Source organism: Schistocerca serialis, chromosome 4 (genome assembly GCF_023864345.2).
Source record: "Schistocerca serialis cubense isolate TAMUIC-IGC-003099 chromosome 4, iqSchSeri2.2, whole genome shotgun sequence".
Lineage (NCBI taxonomy): Eukaryota > Metazoa > Arthropoda > Insecta > Orthoptera > Acrididae > Schistocerca > Schistocerca serialis.
The window spans coordinates 185,901,336-185,918,371 of record NC_064641.1 but is presented as its reverse complement, the minus strand read 5'-3'; the positions used below and the strand labels follow the sequence as shown (position 1 = coordinate 185,918,371).

At 38.6% G+C, this 17,036-nt stretch overlaps 1 protein-coding gene across 1 annotated transcript in view; it reads right to left on the bottom strand.

Moving 5' to 3' along the window:
* LOC126474083 (sugar transporter SWEET1-like) overlaps positions 1-8,120 on the bottom strand; it is a 189,562-nt gene extending 181,442 nt beyond the window's left edge. Inside the window, exon 1 of the mRNA XM_050101492.1 lies at positions 7,863-8,120. Within this exon, the coding sequence (XP_049957449.1) occupies positions 7,863-7,939 (77 nt within the window). The 5' untranslated portion in view covers positions 7,940-8,120. The remainder of the gene's footprint in view (positions 1-7,862) is intronic.
* Between the last annotated feature and the right edge of the window lie 8,916 nt (positions 8,121-17,036).

Below are 17,036 nucleotides of genomic sequence, written 5' to 3'. Positions count from 1 at the left end.
GGGTCAAAGCTAAGCTGCACTTTCAGACAAGGGCACCCACCTGAACTGTTCTATTTTGTTGGAGTAATAAAGAGTTTACATACACAGTCTCGTCGTGCTGCAGTCACCTTCACCTACAATGGATTCCCATAGCCCTTCCCGTAAACTCCCCAACACTTACGTGGGAGAACCAGTTCCATCCTGACCATTAGAAGAGCAGATTTACCATCCTCCATAGTGGTCATGGCACCACCTACCTATTCCAGTCTGGCACCCAAAATGGGACACGCAACTGTCCGTACTGCTGCACCACTACACATTTATGAGAAACTGTATGCAAAATCAGTTTCGAGTTTACTACTCACTGTTTCAGTGTAGACCAACAACTGCACTCCATAATTTTATGAAGGGGCAAACTTTGCCAAATTGTAATTTTAGAAGATCAAATAGAAAGTAATATTATGTATCTTAAGAGACCCTGACTCATATTTTAATCACTTTCAACTTGCATGCATTTCACAGAGATGTTCCTAGAACACTCCAAACAAACTGAGACACTACACTGTTGACATGGATAGCTTGTTTCCCTCTTGAAATGAGGAGAAAGGCATGTTTTTCAAACAATTTTTTCTGTGTTTGAAGCTCATTTTACATATGAAGTATTCTTCTGATGGTGTCATTCAACTCTCATGGCAAGTGTCCAACAGAAAGTCTGCACCTTACATGTAGCTCAACAACGTCTCTTGCTGGAGTCTTCATGAAGGTCAATTTCATCATTACTTCTGCCTTTGGATAAGCTTGATGCAACACATAAGAATTCACACTACCAGCGACAATCATTAATGTGAAGAAAATGGCCAAAGGCCGTCTTGCTGTTCAGAAACTTTATAAAGTTGTAAACCATTGGTTGAGACAGTCCTTAACACATTTTCTTGTGTTATAAAACATGATGATCTCAAGTTTTCCTGAGTCAGGACCATAGAAGACACTAATATTGCAGCTTTGGACTTTTTTGACACAAATGGAACCAGAATCACTTCAGCAAAACCATAAACAGTTGTCTTAACACCTGGATTCTTATTAGGTAGAAATGGCTGTGGAATCTTCTTTTTGTTTCTTTTAAGAATACTGATGGAAGTTCATTGACTTGTCTCACTAATGAGTACCAGCTGTTACCTGTAATATTTCTCCATGTGTTTTCAAAAGGTTACACCAATTGAAGAACACTATGTGGGAACACAGTGACCATTCTCATGCTTTAATGAAAAGGTGTGATTATTGCTGTCTTTTTCAGAATGAATGTATGCATTATATAAGTAATCTGTATATGTGTCAGTCAAGCACTGAATTTTCATGCTATATTTTGCTGGTTTTTTGGCATATACATTCTAAACCCATGCCTTCCACAGAAAGGTACAACAGTAGGAAAAGGTACAAGAGTAGAAAGGTTTACTATTTTCAATGAAATGCACAAATATTTGTCTACTTTATTCCTTTCCAATTGATTATCTTGATTGTCATATAATAATCCAGATACTAAAAACATGATAATCTTTCTTTACTAACAGCACAATTGAAAACACATTTGTTTGTTCCTTAGGCTGCAAACAAGTTGTAAACTGATTTCTTCCCCAATCTGAAAACATCTGAATACTTTAATAGTCCTATTAATGACTTCAATCCAAAGACATCAACATCTCATAGATATGATAAGCAATCATTAGCTCCAAGTTCCTACATTTTAAGATTTGTCCATAGAATGATTTTATCTTAATATATTGGGTAAAGAACAGACTCCATTCATTCAAAACAGTAGGGTTTTCTCCAAGACTTTTCGCCATCTGTCACAGTCCAGGTAGCTGCAAGACGATTTTATGTTGCCTTTTTCTTACTTTCAGTTTCTTGCTCTGAATTGTGTCACAATTACTAAATATCTCAAAACCAGGGTCATTATCGGGAAAGTTTTCATATGAGAATTCACTGAGCCATTATTGAATATCCCCATCTATCTCGTGTAAAATACACTGAATAGAAAATCCAGCTTTCCCCACCACAGAGAAACAGTACTATTCAACAAAAGCACAATGCACAAATATTATGATACGTCTGTGAGATCTCTCAAGGCCCACAAATAAGAAACAAAGGACAGCAACAATGCAAGAGGTCTGATATGTGCAGCTTGCAATCCAACAGAAAGGTACACAGGTGAGTCCTCTTCACTTCACAGGGATGTGCGAAATATCATAAGACAAAAAAATCATAGCTATCTGAGAGATGGTCCATAATAGTTAACGATTAAATCACATTGACAACAAGATCATTAGAGAACATCAGCCACATCTTGTTCGAAGGACTTATCCCTTGCTCTTTATTAAGCCTTTCAAACTAATAGTGCAAACTCCATAAAGGTTTTGCAGATTAAAAGGGTTAATGCTTGAAATGCTGTGGCTGTCTCATCTGAAAGGCTACCATTATGAAGTCTTTAATAGATTTAAGAATTCCAGTTAATTGTTCCCAATCCTTTTTGAGTTTAGAAGATAAACATTTCAAATCCCATCTTTTCTCTGCATAATTGAAAACAGATTCTGAGACATTTGTGCCCTGCTACTAATTGTCTCATTCTTATTACTAAATAAGTAAACATAAGGTATAGTCCACCTAGTTCTCACCATAGTTTGCTAATGGAAAGCCCTTAGCACAATATGAATAATAGGAGCAGTATGGGCAGTGACTCACTGCATAGTTGTGGCATCACAATCAGTTTGGTGGATGCCATGCATTTTTGTGGACAGCTGATCAGTGGTCATTCCCATATAATATGTTATGCAGAACTTATGATAGAGCTGGTATATGATATGACTGCTTTCACATTAATAGGATAAAATGTGCCTTTGACAGAACTGGAGTAGGATGTCATGGTGGATGCACTGAACAGGTCTCACATCTGGGTCTACCACATGGATATGATCCACTTGCCAATGGATTTGGAGCAGGTGTGGCATAAGGATGAACTGGATATTTCACAGGTCGAGCGGCTAGTGGTATACCACTTTAGAAGGGATGGGACAGACTGTAATTAGGAAGTTCCTCATTTCCAGGGACAATGATAAGTATTCATAGCCACTGTGGGGTTATGGTTGCCACCCTTCCTACTAAAAATTGGAATCCGAAAGAAGTTTTAGTCCTATCCAAATGTCTCAACTTCAGCCCCACACCCAAGTTCAATCTTGTTGGACTCATCAAAGACCCGCTGTCCTCTCATTCCATATGGAACCCCTGCATCAGTCCCAGATAACTTCCACCTATTTATTTTCCAGGAATTCCTTACATCCAACTTGGCCTCCACCCTCCATTCCTTTCCAAGAATAAAAACTCTCCATTGAGGAAAGAACATATGACCACAAATTTGAGACACTTTACGTATCCTCCCGGCAAACTCTGCTACTGTTGTGTTAAACACAGAGATTACCCAACCGCCAGCACATCGACCTTCTACATGCTTCTCAAAATCCATAAATATAACAATCCTAGATGCCCCACTGAAGCTGACTGCTGTGCTCCCACAGAAAGAATATTGGCTTTTGTTACCCAATGACTCCAATCCACCGTCCACAGTTTAGCTTTCCATATCAGAGATATAAACCATTTCCTTCACCTGGGTTGCTACTTAACACTGTTGAGACCACCTCCCTATACACCACCAACATTGCTGCTAACCATGGCCTAGCCACTATCATACTGAACACTACCTGTCCCTATGTCCTACCAACTCCAAACCCACCATTTTACTCCTTATGCAGCTGACAAACCACATTGTTAGGCAAACTACTACCCCTTAGAGGGGAAGATATTTATCAAATCTGCAGCACATTCACAGCACCCACATGGTACCCCCTTATGGAAATCTGTTCGTAGGGCATCCAGATGAAATCTTTCTAACCATGCAAACTCCCCAAGCCCCTATTTGGCTAAGGTTTGTTGACAATGTCTTCATGATGTCAACACAGGGCCAAAGTATCTCCCCTCTTCCACAGCCTCGACACCTTTTCTCCCATATGCTTTACCTGGTCCTCCTCAGCCTAGCGTCCCACCTTCCTGGGATCTAGTCTCCATCTTTCCAATGGTGCCATACAAACTTCTGTCATAATGAGCGCACTAACCATTAACAGTACCTGCATTCTGATAGTTAGCATCACTTCTACACTAAAAGGTTTCTCCCCTACAGTATGGGCATCTATGGGTGGTACATCTGCAGCAGATGAGCAATCCCTTTCCCAGTATGTTAAGATCTTCCTAAGGTCTTCACAGAGAGGTACTGCTGGTCTTCTCCTCCCCTTCCTCCTGCAAACCCAGCCTGAAAACAGATTGTTGGTGCCATATCCTCACAAGCTCTAATTCTCTGACCGCACATGAACCAGCTGCGAAAGAGAGCACATCTTCCCCCCCTCCCCCTCAACCCAATATCACCTCACATTGGAACAACATAACTATATTATAGCTTTTGGCTGTGTGAACCACACTGTCTTCATGCAAAAGGTAAAATACTGCAGGAAACTTGGCAAAGTAAATCCATGATTTGTATCTTATGTGTACACAGTGGGTATCAGTTCCATGTCCATCACATAACAATGAGCAAACTAAAGTTGAAGTAATCAGACACAAGGTACAACTAAGTTTGCTCTTGTCTCATTTGTTGTTTCCAGCACACGTTAATGATCTACAAAATGCACTGTCACACGATGCAAAATTTGTCCTTTTTGCAAACAACAGAAGTATAGTAAATAAAAAAATAATACTACTTCATTTAATGAATGAGCAGCTAATGAAGCATTTTAACATACTGATGTGTTATTTGGGGAAAAATTATTGTTTGTTTGACTAACTAGTCTTATTTAGTTCAGCTATAACTGCAATACATTTAACGATGGTTGTGGGCGATTTAAAAATGAAGAAATTAATTTATCCTGCATATTTACAGTTAGTAACAATTTTATAGAACCATTTTTCAGGTAACATTGACTTACAGAAGAAACATTTTCAAAATGCAAAAGCGTATAATAATATTCATATCTGGTGCTAGCCCAGAATGTCCTACAGCATTGATAGTTTGAGAACTGTGCCACTGTACAAACACTCAATGTCTTGTCAACAAAATCCCTTTTTCTTTACAAAAATAACACAAAGCATGATTGCAATATTACACCAAAGCCATCTTTACAAGTCTTTCAAGGGTTTAAAGCAAGCACAGATAGCAACAAACTACATAAATGGATACATATTCAACAATCTATCACAATGTATTATAGTGTCTAGTGATTAATACAGCAGAATTTAGAATTAAAAATAAAAATTATTTTGTTCCAAGTAGGCCTACTTCAACTGCACTGAAGGATATCTTTCGAAGAATTGTGTGACCTAATTTATTTAGGTATACTCTAGTGAAGCTCATTTTAGCATTTTATATTTCAAAAATTTGCACCATTTTATTCTATTGTGTTTCTCCAGCTTTTTTTTCCATATTAAAAAGCTTTCTCTCTACAGGATTTATGTAATGTAAATATGTAAATGTAATCACTGTTTGCAACTACTTGTTTATGATACTGCACAAGAGGCAAGTTATTTAGAGATTGTGGAGAAACTGCGTGTTTAATCATTACAACCAACCCAACCAATTTCTCCTTGAAACAAGTACACATCTACACTCCAAAACACTACATCAATCAAACTACTCAAGCAAAAAAGCACATTGTACGACAACACACACAACTGAAAACAGCTGATTGTCGCAAGACAATTACGGGACTGAGAAGAAACTCTAGCAGAAAACTACAATAACTTCCACAAAACATTTAGATAGCACCATGATACTATATCACCACATACAGGGGTAATAAAATTGCAGGTGTAATAAAAATGTATGGCACAAAAAGCAGGACACATTCCTCACACGTAGCCGAAGAAATTGTAAACATTGTATGAACATAGGTCTGAAAGTGCATTGTTTCCGTGTTATAACTCATTTTCTCAAATTCATTAACCACGGGAAATACGCACGACCAGAACACACTAGGAAACAGCAAGCAACTTTTTCTCACAGGAGATGTTCAATACGCCGTCTGTGGCCATTGAGACACGCATCAGCCCTTCGCCTTGAATCTCCCTGGAATATTGCCTGTGCTTTTGCAGCCTTCCATAATACAGGCACAGAGACTGAACATCTTGTACAGGGTTCCATACACAAGAGCTTTCAAATGTCCCCACAAAAAAAAAGTCCAGCGGATTTAGGTCCAGAGGAAGTGGAGGCCAGGCAATTGGTCCATCTCCGCTTATCCACCTGTCAACAAATTGTTATTTAGAAGCCGACAGACATTAACAGTAAACTGAGGAGGTGCTCCATCGTGCATGAAGCACATGTTTTGTTGCTCAGCTAAATGCACATCTCTTGACACATCAGGTAGAACATTCCCTATGAGATTACAATAACTTTGTCCGTTGAGCCTGGGTGGAAGAAACAAACCAAACAGTCATCAACAATGATGGCCCAAATACTGACATAAAATCTGCACTGATGACTTGCTTTAACAGTTGCGTGTGGAATGACATAGCCCTTGCATGCAGATTTTGAAACTTTCCTATCTGATCTCATTGAGACGATGCCTCAACTGTGAACAGCACCATTCCACTAAAATTAGGGTTGACACTCGGTTGAATAAACCATTCGCAGAAGAGTACCCATGCAGGAAAATCAGCTGCTGATAGTGCCTGCACACACTGTAACTTAAATGATATAGATATAGCTGGACCTTTTGTAACACTAGCCAGACAGCCATGTGGTCAACATTCAGTGTTGCAGCTACATGTCCTGTACTGACATTAGGGTCGTCATCAACTACATGAAGAACTGCCTCCTCCTGTTGTGGTGTCCTCATCTTTCTAGGCATCCCCCAGTCACAAGTATCAGATTTAAATGCCCCATGCTCCCAAAGTCAACTGTCAATGGCTTCAAACATTTTCCTTCTGGGGCACCTTCAACATGAAAATATCCCCCAAACAGTTGAGTGTGAGAACCACTGCTGTCAGCTAATCCATACATCAAATGGGCATCTGCCTTCTCTGAGTTAGAGAGACATGGAAACAATGTGTTTCCAGACCCATGTTCATTTAACATAATTTCTTCATCTACGTGTGAGGAATGTGTCCTGCAGTTTGTGCCAAACATTTTTGTAACAACCTATATACCTGCAATAGTTAATGCACGAGTCATGTGAAATGACAAGAGGTAACACACAATTATGCTGTGTGAGAACAAGGGCTGAGAAACATTTACAATCTTTGATCAACATTTGGAATTCAAAAGGGTACAAAACCAGAATTTTTTTTTCTTTTGTTTGACGCGATATCCCTGTCTGAAATAAATAATGTATGAAATACACGGGCCTAGAATGCAATAGTGGGTCACACTGAAATCTTGGTTATGGGGACAGATTGATCTGTAATGCAACAAGAAATCTACGTAAGGTTGGAAGATGGCAATTTTACAGTGAGTTGCGCAGCCAACGAGTGTGGGTGCAAAGTAAAGGTTGTGGTAACAGACTGATCTGTAAGTTTGGCAGATGTCTATGGCCTCGCGTCATATTCAACGCATTCTGCGTTAAGAGAGACTGTTAGATTTTTGATGTGTTCCAAACAGAGGAAAACCGCGAACTTCTTGAAATGACAATTTGTTTCGAATCTGGAACAAAATATGTAAAGCCCCCTTACACACTACTCACAATTACAAGTGTATGTCGATTAGAAATCCTTTTCACCAACTAATTACAACTCCCTGTAATGTTCATGTGCTTCGTATTACCGAAAATTATGGAAAATAACAGTTCACTTACACTCCAGATAAAAACTGAATAATACCAGACGTCGCCGCTGTTGTGGCAAATAAACTTTTCAAATCAGGAAATAACATCTTACATACAATACACGCCTGTCCGAGAACGCAGCCAGTTATCCCAAAAACACGGGTGGATAAATTTGTTTTGTAGCTCAGGTGCCATCAGTCACACACCAAATTACACTTTTACCACGATTTTCAAATGTGCCACACTGGCATGGGTATCAACTGTATCCATAGATGTTTGTTACTTTGTTTACAAATATTAATCAACCAAAGTTGTTCAATAAGATATTCCAGTGCAGGTGCTATTCTGATGACAATGCAGTACGGCGACCGCAGCCGTTATTAAACACATCAGATGAATTCGAAATTGCGAATAATGACTACCATCAGTTGTACATTAGAATGACGGCACTGAAACCAGGTTGAGATTCATTGTGAGAGTCCTTACAAAATGTAGTCCATCAACAAAGGTGGTGGCTTACAAAACACTCGTTCGACCTGTACTTGAGTGTTGCTCATCGGTGTGCGATCCGTACCAGATCGGGTTGACGGAGGAGATAGAGAAGATCCAAAGAAGAGCGGCGCGTTTCGTCACAGGGTTATTTGGTAAGCGTGATAGCGTCATGGAGATGTTTAGCAAACTCAAGTGGCAGACTCTGCAAGAGAGGCGCTCTGCATCACGGTGTAGCTTGCTGTCCAGGTTTCGAGAGGGTGCGTTTCTGGATGAGGTATCGAATATATTGCTTCCCCCTACTTATAACTCCCGAGGAGATCACGAATGTAAAATTAGAGAGATTAGAGCGCGCACAGAGGCTTTCCGGCAGTCGTTCTTCCCGCGAACCATACGCGACTGGAACAGGAAAGGGAGGTAATGACAGTGGCACGTAAAGTGCCCTCCGCCACACACCGTTGGGTGGCTTGCGGTGTATAAATGTAGATGTAGACTCGAACCCTACTTTCCCACTTATCACGAGCGGTTGCCTTACCATTTGGCTATCCGTGCAAGACTCACGGCCAGCCCCAAACTTCCGTATGTCGTCAGTCATCACAGGCGCCGACTCCATGGGGCCTGAGGGGGCCTGAGCCCCCTCAAAAATTACTTTGGTGGGGGGGGGGGAGAGGGAAGGTGGCGGAGTCCCCCCTCCCCAATAATTTAAGAAAAATATTAGTTATATTATTGTTGTAAAATCATAAATTTATGTTACAAGTTTTTATTTTCCTTGTTGACGCTAGTTACCTTTTAATATACATAAAGTAATGAGTAACAACAAATAATTGTTACAGTAGTAAGCAAGTTAATTGAAAACGATTGGTGTGAACCATGATAGTGTTACAGTGCGGCGGGCACACTTAGAATTTTTCCCAGTGTGCGAGCCTTCGGGTAAAGTCTGGCGCCAGCGGGCCAGTGCTGCAGCTGTGGCAACATCGAAAGAACTGGGGCAGTAGCGCCTGGAACCCTCCACCTCACGTCGCCTTGATGCTTCGAAACATTACGATGCTGCAGCTATATAAATCCCAACCTGCTGTTGCAGTCATTCAGTGTGGATAATTTCGTTCAGTGCACGCTGTAGATGTGTTTAGGGTTCCGACTTTAGTGTCTAGTGGACTACTTTATTCGACTATATTTTTTTCATTTACTTTAGTCTTTTAGTGTATGGTGAATTAAGTTTGCAATGTATAAATTTGTTACCAAAAAGGCGCTCTTGGAAGTTGACAGTACTGCAAGTCAGTCTCCAACAATTATTGTGTCGTCAATTGATTTGTCGTCTTCAGGCGAAAACCGTTCACAGCCAAAACTTGAACAATCCGGTAAGGGAAGATCATTTCAGAAGTCTTGGTTGATCAAATGTACATGTCTAGAATACGAAGCATCAACCGAAAAAGTTTCTTGCAAAACCTGCAAAGAGGCGGATGCTAAAAATCTATTACATTTTTCTTCAAAAAAAGAAGATGCATTTACTTCTCTAGGGTTTTCTATCTAGAAAAAGGCTTTGGAAAAATCCCGTTTTCATCAAAATACGTTTATGCATAAAGAAGGTATTCTGAAATTAAATTATATGACTAACAGAAGTTTGGATGTAAACTAAAATTTTTCAGTTGTTGCAACTCTGAAAGAATTACATACCTGAATTTAAAGATTAGTTAGGGCGTTCAGGATAAACGATATTCAAAACGAGATCATTGATGTACTAGGAAAGCCTGTGTTGAGAAAGGTATTGGCTTCAATCAAGAAGACTGAACATTTTTCTATTATGGCTGATTAAATAAGTGATTCTTCAATTCATGAACAAGCATCATTTTGTATTCATACTGTTGATGATTCCTTAATCATCAATGAAGAGCACCAGTTTGCTTTTGTTCTACAATATTATTTTTATTGCTAACTGGTTTTCGGCTTACAAGGCCATCTTCAGACATTTACTGACTCAGTAAATGTCTGAAGATGGCCTTGTAAGCCGAAAACCGGTTAGCAATAAAAATAATATTGTAGAACAAAAGCAAACTGGTGCTTTTCATTTATTATTATAATGTTGTTCTACCAAGAACCGACGGAAGATTCTGTTAATATCAATGAAGACTTTATTGGCTTATATGAGACCACCAACACTGAATCACAACTCTGTTTAGTATTTTAAAAGACGTTTTTGCTCGTCTTGATTTAGCAGTGGATAACTTAAGAGGACAGTGCTATGATGGTGCCTCGAATATGAGAGGTAAGTTTAAAGGACTAAAATGTTAGTTTTGGATGTACAACCAAAAGCACGCTATGTGCACTGCACTGCTCACAATTTGGACTTGGTAGTTGTAGACAGCCTCCGCCATCTTACGTCTATAAGGGACATTATGGCTGTAGCCAAGGACTTAATAAACAACGTAAGGGAATCCAACAAAAGGATGGGACTTTTCAGAAGCATACACTGTGAGAGTGCCAATGACTAAGCTGGTCTATGACCCCATTGCCCGACTCGGTGGACTATGCGAGCTTCTGGTAACTTGAGGATATTGAAAAACCTCGAAGAACTTCTAGACTTTTTTTGAAACATTTTCTACGGAGGACATAACAGAGGCAGGTTACAAACGTGCAGGCTAGCTTGAGTCAATGTTACAATTCAACACTTATTTCTTTTTACGTCTTTATTGCCATGCAATGAACCCAGTAGAGGATTTCAATGAAAAAATTCAATGGTCTCGTCTATGTGTTGCTGATCTGGAAAAAAATATATGAGGGCTTGATTTGTATATTGAATCGAAGGCGTGATAGTTTTGAACACTTCTGGGAATTGTGTTTAAAAGAAAAACCTTCACAAGTTGACAATCCTTCGCTTCCTTGGAATCAAAGTATATCAAAGAAGTATGAAAACAACAAAGCCAGCTCACCTCACACTTTCAAAACCCCAAAGGAATACTACAAAGCTATTTACATTGAAGTTTGTGAAATGGTGCCATCTTGCATTACTGAGCGATTTGCTTCAACTGGACTCACACAGGTCATTGTAGTCAAACAAGAGTGCTTGCTTTTAGTAAACAGAGGTGAAACAAATTTGGAAAAAGCAACTGAGTTTTTCAAAAATGATCTAGACATTGAGAGACTGTGCTTACACTTGAATATGTTAGCCGATATCGCTAATAAAAAAACAACTGGTCTTAAAAAACATGTGTGATGTAAGAAAGTACATTACACAAGAGCCTGCAGTTGGAGAAATGTTATGTGAAGTAGTGAAGTGCATTAAGCTTCTCCAAGTAGTTCCCATCATGACAGTAACAGCAGAACAGTCACTTAGCGCCCTTAGAAGTCTTAAGTCATATCTCCAATCAACAATGGGACAGAAGCGATTGAACAATTTGGCTATTCTTCATGCTCACCAAGATGTTTTGGATAAATTGGATATCCAATCAGTCATCAACGACTTCACATTCAGTAATCCAGTCAAACAGTCGACATTTCACCTTTCTAAAGACACTCTAGCCCTAATAATGGCGTTTAGAGCAATATTAAAAAAATTTATAAAATAGAGAATTAAATACACACATAATGTTAAATTTTCAGTTTCGAAATATTAATACTAGTTGAGTACTGTATTACTATAGTACTGTATTAGTTATTTTCAAATACTTAAATATTTGTAGGATGTAAGACCAAATTAAAACCTGCTTTTTACATACTTTTGGACTGAAAGTATTAGGCATACTGTATTAACTTTATTAACTGTATTAAATCATTAACTTTGAGATACTATTTTTATTTAATGAACCCTGAGCCATATTCAGAGTAAGCTTAAATTAGCTATTTCACTTATTAATCAAAGTTCTATTACTGCGCGACTGCAATATTTATGTTTTATTCTTGTAATGATACTTTAGGATTTATTTAAATATAATTTCAGTCTTTTTAGAGCTATATATTCACTGCTCTGAAATAGTCTATAAGCATGATTATTACTGTAAATTAAATTAGCTTTTTACGAAAATACCGTACGTGTTTATGTTTTGTTTCTTTTTTCAAAGCCAAAAAATGAGTCAGGTTTGTCGAGTTTCCCGGATTGTCGAGGTATCGAGAGTCCACTTTTCGGGGTTCTAATGTTGATCACAGGATTCTAAAATGCTTAAACATTTAGAAACTGCCCCATGGCAAGACGCCCAGATGCCTCCCCCCCCCCCCCCCAATTTTTTTTATAAGTTGGCGCACTTGTCAATCATACATCTACACTCTATATTCGCACATCCATTATGTGTAGTCCTGTACAGCTCAGGAATTGTGCTTAAAGTCGCATGCCGAGTACTGGCAGATTAATATGATATTGCAGTGATGGTGTTATTCTCATGATGATGCACTGTGGCGACCACAGCCATTACTAAACACATCAGATGAATTCGCAATTTTGAATAATGACTACCATCAACTGTAGAATGGAATGATTATAACGAAAATTGGTATAGTTGATGACGTATGGAAGTTTGTGTCTGGCCATGAGTTGTGTACAGATAGCCAAATGGTACAGCGACCGCTCGAGATAGGTGGGAAATGCAGACTCGAGTCCTGGTCTGGCACAAATGTTTTTGAAATCTCAGGCAACAAACGATTAAACTTTGTAAGAAGACTTGCTTGGGACGATTCACATTGTGGCAAAACAAGTGCTGTATCACTGTGAGAGATACAGAGGAGAGCGAGTGTGCAGGCACTTACCCCACTTCACTACTACTAGCGCCACATTGTCATAATGTGCCTTTGCATAGCATACAAAGTATTACGCCTTAAGAATGAAATTAAACATTAAAATAACTTTTCAAAACTTTATCATTGTATGCTTAGTACATTAATGTTAACATTGTGAAGTCTCAGAATGATCTAATGAACATGTTTTGCTAAATATACTGTCATAAGAAAAAACAAGTGGTGCTAAAGTCAGAAAGGTAAAAATTATTCAGTGTGTGCAAATGTACGTCACAAGCAAAATTTACAAGTCTCAACTTGTTCAGAACAATATTTTGATCAAAATCAGCCTTTTACCAAAATTTGAAGGTGCTAAATATTAGACTTGGACAGATGAAAATTTGTATGTAGCCTCAGTTTCATATAAAAACATTAACTATGTGACTCCATTAAGATACCTCTATTATTTATCAAGTTATTTACTAAAAAATGAATTTGGAACGAAAATGTCCCTATTCATGGTAGGTTAAATATCACTTTTATTTGTAATAGAAAGTACTAATTACAGCATTCGATTACAATGATGAAATGATACTGTTGTACGAAGTTTCAAGGCTTTAGTGTAAATAACAATCATAACAAGAAATCTAAAAGAGGCAGTTAAGAGGTCATGTTCTACTGTGAGTTCTATTTCCAAAATTCTAGGCGGCAAAGTTTAAATGCAGTCGAGCTAAAACTTCTTTAGTAACTAAAGAAAACTTAAAACTAATGACATAAAAACTATGAAGATCGTAAATTGTGACACAACAGACATGTTAATTAATATATGTCTGAGAAAGGGGCCATTTAGATATTGCTACCTGTCCCTAGAGCGGTGGATAGCAGAGGTTCCATTCGGCGGTCTGCTGCACCCAGATATAAACACAGCCAGAGAGGCAACAGTAAGAGACACTTTACACCGAGAAATCAGCATGTCTGTGACAGTGAAACGTCTGTGTGAGCTGTGCCTCAGATGACATCACAGCCAGGCAGCTACCAAACGCGTTTTCAGTAAAAATAGGAAGTGAACTTACAAGGACTGTACGCCATCCTGGATCGATTAGTTTTCATGGTAGTAACTGTTTGTTTGTCGCCTATGAGGATGACAAAACCATGTGGCAAGTGGCGATATTATTTTTCACCTTTAAGGCGAGTAATTAACTTCTGTTGATTAGTAGCCAGGGCGATTGATCATTCTACTTGTATCTTAATATAGAGATCGCCTCTGAACTGCTAATAGTGCAATTTCCGATAAGGGCATTATTATTATTATTATTATTATTATTATTATTATTAGAAATATTATTATGTTTGTGTATGTGAACTTTTACTGAATATATTAAATAGTTACAACTCAAAACTTTTTATTGATAGTCACAGTTTTTGATGCCACTGAATAAATAGTAAGTAGGAACATTTTCTTCCAGTGAGTACGAAGACTAATGTGGACTTGCAGACTGGAAATTATGGTAAGTATGCTCTCTATCGCTTTCTGGTTGACTGCAAAAATAGTTTTCAGGCTGTCGTAAATGGCGAGGAAGAATTTTAACTAATACACCTGCTGCCCCACAATGTCTATCTTCCAGTGACTCCCAGGTCAGTTTCTTCAGCATCTCTGTGACACTATCCTACAGATCAAACAATTCTGTGACCATTTGTGCTGCCCTTCTCTGTATACATTCAAAATCACCTGTTAGTACTATTTGGTACGATTCTCACAGACCAGAGTAGTATTCTATGATGAGTTGCACAAGTGATTTGTAAGCAATTTGCCTTGAATATTCATTGTATTTCGCCAGAATTTTATCAATAAACCAAAGTCTACCACCAGCTTTATTCACAACTGTCTCTGTGCTCATTCCATTTCATATCCCTGTAAATACCCAGGTATTTGTATGAGTGAACTGATTTCAAATGTGACTCATTGATATTGTAGTCATAGGATGCTACTTTTTTCGAAGCCCAATTTTACATTTCTGGACATTCAAAGCGAGTTACTAACTTTTGCACTACCTTGAAATATTACCTAGATCTGACCGAATATCTGCGTAGCTCCTTTGAGGCAGTACTTAATTATAGATAACTGCATCATCTGCAAAAATTCTGAGGTAACTATTAATATTGTCCACAAGGTCATAAACATACGGTATTAACACCAAGGCTCCCAACACACTTCCCTGGGGCATACCTAAAGTTACTTCTAAATTTGTTTATGATTCTCCATTTAAGATAACTTGCTGATCCTCCCTACCAAAAAATCTAGAAATACTGCATCTACCTGACTGTCTTTATCCAAAGCTTTCAATATACCATGTGAGAAAAGTGCAAGTTGAGTTTCATGTTACCAATGTTTTCGGAATCCATGTTGGTTGGCATGGACGAGATTATTCTATTTGAGATTTCTCGTTGTGTTTGAGTTCAGAATCTATTCTAAGATTCTGCAACAAACCCATGTCAAGAATAGTGGATAGCAGGTTTGTGGATCACATCTACTGCCCCTGTTGTAAATGGGTGTGATGATCTGTGCTTTTTTCCAACTATCAGGCACGGTTTTTTGAGTGTCTTCAATAGATTATAGTTAAAAGAGGAATTAACTCAGCTGCAGATTCAGTATGGCGTCAGATGGGGATTCCACTGGGCTTTGATGCTTAGTCCACTTTTAACGATTTCAATTGTTCTCAATGCCCTGGCGCTAACAGCTATTTCACTCATCTTTTCAATGGTACAAGAATTCAATTGGGGGAATACTCCTAGTCAGAAAGAATCACTACACAAATCAATGGGAAATGGAAACGTTGAGAAATGAAGACACACTTGAAGTTCTCTAAGGCAACAGATATTGTGATAATGAATATCTCAGCAGGCAGTTCAGCTGAAGAAGAATGGGCATCTCTATAAAGGGTAATCACAGAAGCTGGAAACAAAAGTATGGTTTCTAGGAAGGTAGCTGTGAGGAAACCATGGATAACAGAAGAAGTACTTCAGTTGGCAGACTAAAGAAGAAAATGCAAAAAGCTCAGAAAAATTCAGGAATAGAGAAATACAAGTCACATAGGATTGAAACAAATTGGAAACGCAGGGAAACTAAGGTGAAATAGCTGCACGAAAAATGTGAAGAAATCGAAAATGAAATGACTGTCGGAAGGATTAACTCAGCATGCAGAAAAGTCAGTGGGAATCCCACTGTTAATGCAGAGGAGAAAGCGAATAAGTGGAAGGAGGATACTGAAGGCCTTAATGACAGGAGCACTTATCTGATGATGTGATAGAAGAAGAAACAGGAGTCGATAGGGAAGAGATAGGGGATTCAGATCAGCATCAGTATTAAAAAGAGCTTTAGAAAATTTAAGATCAAATAAATCAGAAGGGATAGATAACATTCTGCATGAGCCTCTTCGTGATTTTGCTTGACATTTAATTCAATGTCCCCACCTGTGGCATATCAAGTCTGGACGCAAACTGTCAACAACAAAAGAAAACAGACTGAGCTGCTGAGTACATCTATAGTGTCCAGAATCTATATTATCTTTATTTTGCTTCACGTTCCACAAAGATTTTTGGTAATTGTCAGAGCCCCACATGCATATTCAATACATTTATGTGCCATATGTCAGTATAACCTCTCATCTGATGAATGAAAAGCATGAATGAGAGTGTACAAGATACATGTAAATTTCAATATGTAGATCTGTGGGAGAAAAATTAGCCTGCTACTGTGGCAGAATAGCACATACCAGGTAACAAACAGGTTTCTGTTTGCCTTAGATGAAGCTCTTGTTCAGGTTGACACCACACAATAGGGATCTGTCTGGGCACTTCAGGAGGAATGGCAAGCAAGGAAACATTAGCGACAGCCCCAACATGGAACAAGTCCCACCCATTCACACCTCTCCATACCTGACCCTATGTCAACTGGAACAGTCAAGGGTAAAATCTTTGGTCTACGCCGTGCACCGCATATCGCATGGTCTTTGG